Source organism: Stegastes partitus, unplaced genomic scaffold, assembly GCF_000690725.1.
Source record: "Stegastes partitus isolate 25-593 unplaced genomic scaffold, Stegastes_partitus-1.0.2 Scaffold174, whole genome shotgun sequence".
In the NCBI taxonomy this organism is placed as follows: Eukaryota; Metazoa; Chordata; class Actinopteri; family Pomacentridae; genus Stegastes; species Stegastes partitus.
Genome location: NW_007577905.1, coordinates 66,774 through 76,503, shown reverse-complemented (window position 1 = coordinate 76,503; position 9,730 = coordinate 66,774). Strand labels below are relative to the sequence as shown.

Here is a 9,730-nt window from a genome sequence, read left to right as displayed (position 1 = left end):
GCCAATTTTGTAAAAGTCTAGAATATATCTGGTAAAATCACAGAAAAAAAAGGTAAATAATTTACATCAATAAACAAAACTGTAAATTATGTCCACATCAAAAATCTGTATTTCTACAAAAGGTGATTTGTAGTTTTACAACATTGCACTGTGTAATTACACTCTTTATGCTGAATTTAAATCAGAAAAACAAATGAACAAAAAACATATTTTGCAAATGTCAGGGGAAAAAATTCTATTAAATAATTTAAAATGGATAAATCGTTTTGGTTCATCTGTAATTTTACTGAAATTCCCAGTTTTGTTACATTTCAGGTAACATCTAGTAAAATAATAGAAAAAATACAATTCAACAGTAAAATAAATAAATAAATAAATATATAACTGTTCATTATATCCACTTGAAAAATCTGTATTTGTACAGATGGTAGCTTGTTGTAAACTGAACTTAACTGTGCTAAACATCTTACAGATGCTTCTTGTTACTGTCACAGTTTTCTACAGTTAAAAAAAAAAACAAACGTTTTACAGTATTCCACCATTTTCTTGCATCATTGCTGCAAAATTGTCGCCATCTTTTATGTTTGTTTGCAAAAATCTATTTTTTTACAGTGCACAGTAGAAACTCAATGCAGCAAAAGTTGCATTATTGCGATCGAAATCTTTTTTCAATACTTCACATGTTCACATTCATTTTTTTTTTTAAATGACAGACTCAATACTCCTTGAGATGAAACGTACTGAACTTCTCAAGACACCTTCTGTCATTCCTGAGAGAAAGTTTATTTTTCTGCTGCTTCTTATTGGAGGGTTTGTGTTACTCTACTGTTCTTTTTTTTTTAAATACTGAAAGGTGTTCTGTTTGAGGTAGTTGGCGTACCGGGCCATGTCGTAGGTTTCAGTTTGTAGTGTCAAATGAGACCCATAGTATAAAGTGATTTTGATGATAGATGGATAGATGGATAGATGGATGGATGGATGGATGGATACATAGATGGATACATAGATGGATNGTTATAATCAGTGCCAAATTCCGTACTTCTTTTCAGGCGACTTTTTCAACTAAACATCTGTCAAAGAAAGAGTCTTAATTCTTCTGGATTTAAGACACTTGAACGCGTCGTTCCTACAGAAACATAACTGAGCATGTTTTCTCTACAAAAACTGGAATCTTTGTGAAGCTCACAGAGAAAATGCAGCTTTTAAAAGAGGTTTTCTCTCTTAATGAACCTGTTTGATTGAGTTCACAGCTCCTCCGACTGCTGTGTTTACACAAGTCATCGTTCTCCTCCCTCACTAACTTAGTAATGTCTTGAGTGTCACGATTGTGTGGCTGCATTTAAGAGAACACAGATCATCATCCTCAGCCAATCAAAATGTTCCATGCTGGATTTCTACCAGAGCAGCAGTGCCTGTAAAAGCTTTGAGTAAATATGTTTTGTAGGAGCATTTTTAATCGTGCATATTTTACTTTGTAATCAACTGCTCCTCCTCTGTTGTAGCTGCTGAGTCATTCCTGTCATAAACTACTATGATCCGTCTGTTTCTCCTCAAATACTTTGACTGAACGACTCGTGTTTACAGAAATGTAGCTTAAAAACTGCTCCACATCTCAATTCATCAACCTCAATATATCGTCACTGAGATGAAGGTTTTTATACCGTATTTGTTTCGTTTGTTATTAATATTGTCGTAATTAAGTGCTCCTGCGAACGCAAACATGATTTCATGAGTCACTCAGCGGTGTAAAGGTTATGATCACGCAGAGGCCTTATTCAAACAATGACCTGAAGCAAAAGTGTGTGAAAGTTTGAGTTGAATCTCATCAGTTTTCTTGGATGAACATCTAACTCTGTCTAACAAAAACACACATTTTATTGACGAGTCATGGTTTTCTTTAGTGAATTATGAGTGTGTTGGTGTCTAAAATCAAAAAATCAGGAAAGAACCAGGAAGTATTCCATAATAAAAAGCCTAAACAGATGATTTTTACCTTTTTTCTCCTGTCCAACTTGATTATTAATAGTCAGAATAGTTGGTAATTAATTTAATAGTTGGTACCAAATTGATAAAGCGTTAAACAAAAACTTCTCACATGTTCTTATGTAACTACAATCCTTTTGTACTTCTTATTTATTGGCTTAACAAACTTATGATTCAACCAAAAGGCAGCTCATGGAAGTTTTTATATTTCAGTTCTTCAGGTTTACAAACGATGTGCAAGTTGTTATTTTTTAAAATTTATTTATTTATTCATTTTTGTCATTAGCTGCACATCTCTGGGTTTTGGATTATTGGTCAGGACAAAAAAACAAGTTGTTTAAATTTGTCAAAAATAAAAGTGACCATTAAACAGGAATTAAATTAGAATTCAAAGCCAAGCTCAAAGATGATCTTCAAATTGCTTATTTGTACATTCTTTTGGAAAATTTCATAGATTAAACAGTTAACCAAGAAAATATTGATCGATTGAACACGAGCAGCAGATTTTTTTTATTTTTTTTATTTTTTGAATAAACAACAAAAAAAGAAGAAATATTTGCAGGAACAGGGAGATGTTCCATCTATATGCACTCAAACTATAGAATAGAATAAAGACAACAGTCATAAAACACATTTTAGTACCAAAAATATTACCAGAAAACAGGACATTATCAATTCCTAGTTCTTTGTGACTTCTTTTGCTCATAACTTCTTGTATTCTTCTTTTCTTTTGGCCCAAATGAGATCTTTAAGTTGCTTGTTTTGACCCAAAGATGTTGAATTTACTTGAATTTCAAACCCCAAAAGTAGCAATTCCTCACTTAAATCACACAATTTAAAGGCGTACCTGAACAAACATACACGTTTGTGAATGCTGAGTAAATAAAAAGCTTTAGATAGGACACAGTTTGATATTAGAAGTGGAAGCAGCTGGTGTGGCTCAAACCCCATTAAAACCACTAAATGTTAGTTTCACGCTTCAGCTTTTGGTTGCATGAGTTAAATAAACAGTCGGTGTTATTTAGTGAGCTGTTGAGGGAATTTTGTTAACTTTGGGTCGAACCAGGCTTCTGCATTTTTCAAAGGTTGATTTTGTGTTGAACTGTTTCCTGGCTGTAGTTTTGCATTTACCAAACTACTTCTACAGATAATAATCTATTAGCATAATGATATATTTGTAAATCAATGAAATATATGAATTCTTTCAGCCCTACGTATGAAATTATGTGTTACACGGTGAAGAATTTTATTCCCTCTGGAGTCCACTAGAATAAAAAAACATAAACTGTTGCTGTCCTGAGTGACTGTCTGGACAGATAATAACAGTTCAGTATGTTCCTCTGTTTCTCCCAGAGCCTCCGTTCCCTGAAGGCGAGCCACTGGCCACGGCTCTGGAGGCGACCAGCGTGACTCTAACGTGCACCGAGGCCACGTCCTTCCCGCCCGCCAACACCACGTGGAGGAAAGGGCTGCAGCAGGACGACATCGTGTCCGGAGCCAAGTACGTGGTGTCGGAGGACGGCCCCGAGCTCAAGCTGACCATCGTCAACGTCAGCAAGGACGACGAGGGCTACTACTTCTGCCGCAGCGAGAACCCGCTGGCCATCCGCGAGCTGGAGGTCTACCTCACCGTGAAGAGTGAGTCTAGGGTGCAGAAAAACATTCCATCTCATTTCTGTGACAGACGTGAGGGAGATAACATGCTAAAGAAAGAACACGCAGTTCCTGCTACAGATGAATGGAGCAGAGATGCAAACAATGAGCCAGTCACTCCAGCTGTCGACTCCACCTCTGGAATCCTGATAAACCTGCTTCTCCACCCTGTTTTTTTTTTTTTTTCCTGCCACATAATCTTCTCTCGTTTGGTTTCAGCAGCCTCCTCGGCCTACACGGGAGCCATCATCGGCGTCTTCATAGCCGCGCTGATTGTGGGATCGGCTATAATCGTGGCTAAAACCGTTTACTCCAGCCGACACCGAGTGTGCCTGGGTAACTCGTGTTTGTGAATTCTCACACACATAAAAGCCACATATAAAGAGTTCATTTGCAAAAACAGAGAACAGAGATCTTCAAAAAAACCCTTTTCCATCGTCTACCAAATATAAGTCATCTCTGTTTTTGTCATGTCAGATCCACTCAGCTTCAGTTTGATTGATATTATCTCAAGCAAACAGCAACAACAAAAAGTTTTCTGAAAATCTACAAAAATCTGTTTTTGCAAATGAACTCTTCTTCATATGACAACTGTAGAAATCACACAAACAGACTATAACTGATTTCTGTTGTTTTTCTTTCAGGAAGCGGCTTTGGGTGAGTAGCTCAGCATCTCTTACCTAATACTCAATCTATGCTTAACCAAATTCACACATTTAACACAATTAAAGTCCAGCTGAGTTGCATTGTGCAGTAATTTTCTTTTTCCTGCAAACGTCTGGCCAAACATTTTCTACTAGTCGTCTACGGTATTGCAGTACAACGACTGACGGCATTCTTGTTGTTTCCTTTGAAACAAGGGGCACATCATTTCTTTTTATTGACTCTATCTGCACACTAGCTTACTTTGCATACTACAAACTTAACTGTATTATATAGTATTAAAGGTCCCATATTGTGCTACTTTTCAGAATCAAAATTTTTTTAAAAAAAAGCTTGCTTACAGCTGCTCCCTATTGAGAAATGATAAGGTTAACATCAGTAGGGAAAAAAATCCTAAAAATATACATAAGTGGAAAGCTACAGCATAAAATGTACTGAAGAATTACAACATAAGTATACAGTGTAGTAAATAGTAATGGAGTTGTAGTTGTGTTATTGCACAGAGACGTGGTTTTTGACATGACTGCGGGTGAACAACATGTTAGTTTACTGCTTGCAGGTGAAACATATCGACTCCGTGTCTGACACGCTGAGTCAATACGCTGACTCAGCAAACGAATCAACATCTCACGTGTCTCCAGAATGTGCCTTTCAATTTTTGTTCAGCTCAAATTACTGCAAAGATGGTTTGATTTCACAGCGCTGCACAAGTCCTGGTTTTAGTCCTGTTCTAAATAAGCCGCTTCAGTGTCTGTAGCTTGAAAGCAGTCGAGCTGCTGCTGTTCAGGAAGAAGACTCTCTGTGACTGGAGCAGAACAGCTGCTCTCAAAGCTTTGTCTCTAAGAGATCATTTGACACAGAAATGTCGCCAAGTTGGTGGTGAGTTTGTAAATACACTTTGTTTGCTAGAAAGTCGTATTCTTCGTCACTGCTTCTGATGAAGAATTACTCCACGTCTCAGTATGTTCCCAGAACCTCCAGAGGATCCCTGTCATTTTGACCCTTTTCTAGCATTTTCTCAAATCCTTCTTTTGGANAATCTGAAAATCAAGAGTAAAGCTGCTGGTTATGTGTCCCTGTCATTTAATGTATTCATTTTTGGAAACACAACCTGAGTTCCATGGTGTAATTCTAAAACAACTTCCTGGTTTCTACTTGTATTTTTTTCTTTCTGTTTTTTTTAATCCCTTTAATTAAGGGTACTTATAAGTCATTTTCAAAGTTAATGAAGCCATTTTCTTCATAGGTAACATTACAGATGTGCTCTAGTGTCAGATTAGATGATGCACAGCTGTAAAGTCCTTCACATGTTCGTTCCAGATGGACCAGAAAATGTCAACACGTCCATCAGTCCTGCCACTGAGCTCCCCAACGGGACGCTCTTCACCGTCCGGGGTTTGTCCGTCGCCTTCAACTGCTCCGGCTCGTCCTACCCGTCTCAGCGGCTCACCTGGGCCTTCGCCGGGGCATCGTCACGCAACGACTCGGTGGCCTTCAGCTCTGGGTCCTGGCTGGACTTCAGGATAGAAGACGTTCAGCCCAGCGCTCAGGGAGTGTACAGCTGCAGCGCCCGAAACAACGTCTCCCAGCAGACGGTGAACAAGAGCACTCAGCTGCTGGTTTACTGTAAGTACCGCCGTGCAGAACACTTTACTGAGACTGTGGATCTGATGCAGGACAGTGTTTGAGTGTTTGATGGCTTCATTCAGCTTTAATTTAGTGGTGCCAGAATTTAGGAACATTTCCAAATCAACATGCTCTTAACAACAGAGCTGGAGATTGCTTTAAACCTATTGATACGTGAGCTTCAGTGCTGATTATGAAAGTAAACATTTTAAATAAACACAACACATTTTTTTCACTACACATGTCAGTGCATCAGTGTTTTAATATTGAATCTTTCACTAACACAAGCAGTTGCACAAGAAAGACATATTTGATCAAAAAATAGATAAATATAAATAGTAAACAATTTATTAATCATGTATGTAAAGATCTGTTTTTTTTTTTTTATTCTCCGAAAAGACTCGAAAACAAAAAGATGTGCAACTGAGGAAACTAGATCCAAGTTTACCAAATTAAAAGAGAAAAGTATAAAAAACCCTTCTTGAATTGGGGGATTTTAAACGTCATCTTTAATGCAGAAGAAGAAGAAATACCAACATTAAGGTTCATTATTTTATTTCTACACTCATTCATGCGCCCACAATTCCCAAAGCTGAGAATGTCGAGGAGGCCGTATCGATCAGTCTGATCAGTGAAGCTCTGACAATGGGTTTTATGATCTGTGACGTCTTTTATTTCTTAGTTCAGACACATTTTGGTTAGAACTCCATTAGAGTTGGTGGCTCCATCGCCAGCTCTGGTATTAAAAGTCTACAACTCCTTCAAACTTTGAATCCAGGAAAGGGACTTGATTGGTCTTTTAAGTTTGCAGAGCAGCAAATTGTGAGTTATTTGAGTTTTATGGTTTACATGTTTGATGTTTGCTGGTGTGATCACAACAACGACTTGGATCGATTTGGTTTGACTTCCTGGCGCCTGTTGAACTTTTCTTAACGCTCCTTTGCCAGTTAAGAGAATCAACAAACCCACAGTTCAGTTCGGCAGCACATCACTGTTTAAAGTGAGTGAAATGTGAGATAGCTGAAGCCTGAAGCGCATCAGTTCAGCCTGAGAGATTAAAGGACTTTGGTAAAAAATAGAAAAAAAAAAAACTGCAATAAATCGAAATCGAAATTTGTGGTGCAACAAATGAGTGCAAAACGTGTTGTTGCGCTGTTCATGTGGGGAGAAAACAACAGAGGCTGAATGAAGCTGAGCATCAGTGAATATTTGGAAATGTTCAGACGGAAATGAAAAATGCTGAGTCATCATCCAACAGCAACTGAGATGAGCAAAAACCTTGAAGCGAATGAAGCCTCGATTAAAAAGTGTTACACACAAATCATCAACAGTGTTTCAGTGTGAAGCTGCAGTAGTTTGTTCTGTACAGCGTATGTCATGAACAGAACAATATTATCTGCAGGCTCATGAGGTCGCGGCTGTTTGTCAGTCACGATGGTAAGATGCTGAATTCCTCAGTTCTCAACACACTCGTGGCTTCTTCTGTGTTTCTCCCGACTTCCTGGGAACTTTTTCTCCCAGATTTCTGCCTACAAACCTGTTTAGAAATGAAATTTTACAAGTGGTTTGTTTTTTTTTAAAAGAAGCTCAGTTTTATTTGGCAGATTAGGAAGCACCGATTTCTTTAATAGATCCAGCACTTTGTTTAAATGTATTAGGAAAAATACCTGACATGTAAATACATGGACGGCGGAGACGCGGTGCAATTGGTGCACGTTTGCTTAAGCAAATGAATGCAGTCAGTTCTCAGCAGTTCAGCAGAACATACAGAAGTTTGTTTACAGACAAGAAAACAATCCAGCAGCCGTATTTAAAGATCGAAATTTCCAAAAACAAATTAAAGTTCATCTTTATCTGCTTGGTTTTAAACTGAGCAGTTCTTTTGAGAAAAAAATCATCTCCATACAATATTAAATATCAACTTAAACTCCAGATAACACATTAAAATGACTATTTCTTGTTTGTCTGTAATTGGCACCAATTTACTTATTTCACCAGAGGACACTTGGAAATTAAATCCCCTCCAGATAAAGTGCTATTGATTCTTTATTTATTCTGTTTTTTTTTTTGTAATAGAATATTTGCAGGAAGTCACAATTGAGGAAATGAGACGTAAGTGTGTAAATGTTTAGTTTGTTGCGAGAGTCACAACTCGAGAGAAAGACTATGGATCATTTAAATGGGCAAAATTAATGCAAATTTTTTTTGTATTATGTTTTAATACAAAAAAAAAAGTGTTAAATCCCAGAACAATCAGCCCTAATTGTGTATTTCTTGTACCTTGTGTTCACTGTCAGATATCCGGTGGAATCTACGAGTCTGAGATTACATCAGAAATCTGTTGTTTTTATGTGAACCTTGAAAAAATTATAGAGTTTAGAAAGATTTTAAAAACAAAACAAGTTGTGAACGAATTCTATCAGAGCATTAAATGGACACAAATCAAACTTCTTTGTACAAAATTAGCATGTTAGAAATTGTTAAATCTTTCTGCTCCTCAAGTTTCCGGTAAAATCGCGACCAGGCTGGAGGTTTCTGAGCAGGCGATGCGTGAAACTCTGAAACACTTTGTGGAAACTAGATCCAGAGCACAAGCGGGCCGAGCGTCTGGTGATCAATACAAACTCTGTTCACCCACAACTTCATCACATATACTGAATTTGCTAAATGCAGAAGTCCGTCTGGTAGCGTCTCAGAGGAAGAGGAGCGTCTCTAATCCACTTCTCAGGAGGAGAAATAAGGCTTTAGGTGGGCGGAGACGGAGCAGCGTCTCACCACGGAGGACGGACACAAGTTCACTGAAGGATCCAAGTTGGAGGTTCGACTCAATGACAGAACAGAGTGACACCACAGCAGAGAAACCCCACAGACTTGAAAACCAACAAGTGCTGACTGCCATCGACCAACATTTTTCACGTGACAGGAGGATCTGTGGAACGTGGTCAGATTCTGCTGGTTTAACAGGAATTATCATGAAGTGCTCAAGAGCTATTAACACAAGAAAAGGGGCAAACTAATGCTGAGAAATCCTGAATTAATGTGCATTTTTCAGAGGTTCAGTGGCAAAACATATATACACTGCTCAAAAAAAAAATACAGGGAACACTGAAATAACACATCCTAGATCTCAGTGAATGAAATATTCCAGTTAAAAATCTTTATTCATTACATAGTGGAATGTGTTGAGAACAAAATAACATAACAATGATCAATGTAAATCAAAATTATTATCACATGGAGGTCTGGATTTGGAATTGTACTCAAAATAAAAGTGAAAAATCACATTACAGGCTGATCCAGCTTCAGTGTAAATTCCTCCAGACCAGTCAGAATGAGGCTCAGTGGTGTGTGTGGCCTCCACGTGCCTGTAGGACCTCCAGACAACACCTGGGCAGGTTCCTGATGAGGCAGGATGTTCTCCTGAGGGATCTCCTCCCAGACCTGGATTAAAGCATCAGTCAACTCCTGGCGTTGGTGGATGGAACGAGACATGATGTCCCAGATGTGCTCAGTTGGATTCAAGTCTGGGGAACGGGCCGGTCCATAGCATCAATGCCTTCATCATGCAGGAGCTGCTGACACACTTCATCCACATGAGGCCGAGCATTGTCATGCATCAGAAGAAACCCAGGGCCCACTGCACCAGCATGTGGTCTCACAATGGGTCTGAGGATCTCATCCTGGTACCTAATGGCAGTCAGGGTACCCCTGGCCCATGGAGGGCTGTGGGCCCTCCAAAGAAATGCCTCCCCACACCATTACTGACCCACCAAACCGGTCATGCTGGATGGTCTCTGATCTGTGC

At 38.7% G+C, this 9,730-nt stretch overlaps 1 protein-coding gene across 1 annotated transcript in view; it reads left to right on the top strand.

The window, feature by feature from the left end:
* Positions 1-9,730, top strand: part of vsig10 (V-set and immunoglobulin domain containing 10) — a 20,113-nt gene that overhangs the window by 1,132 nt on the left and 9,251 nt on the right. Inside the window, exons 3-5 of the mRNA XM_008279890.1 lie at positions 3,337-3,621; positions 3,856-3,972; positions 4,281-4,293. Coding sequence (XP_008278112.1) covers positions 3,337-3,621; positions 3,856-3,972; positions 4,281-4,293 — 415 coding nt within the window. The remainder of the gene's footprint in view (positions 1-3,336; positions 3,622-3,855; positions 3,973-4,280; positions 4,294-9,730) is intronic.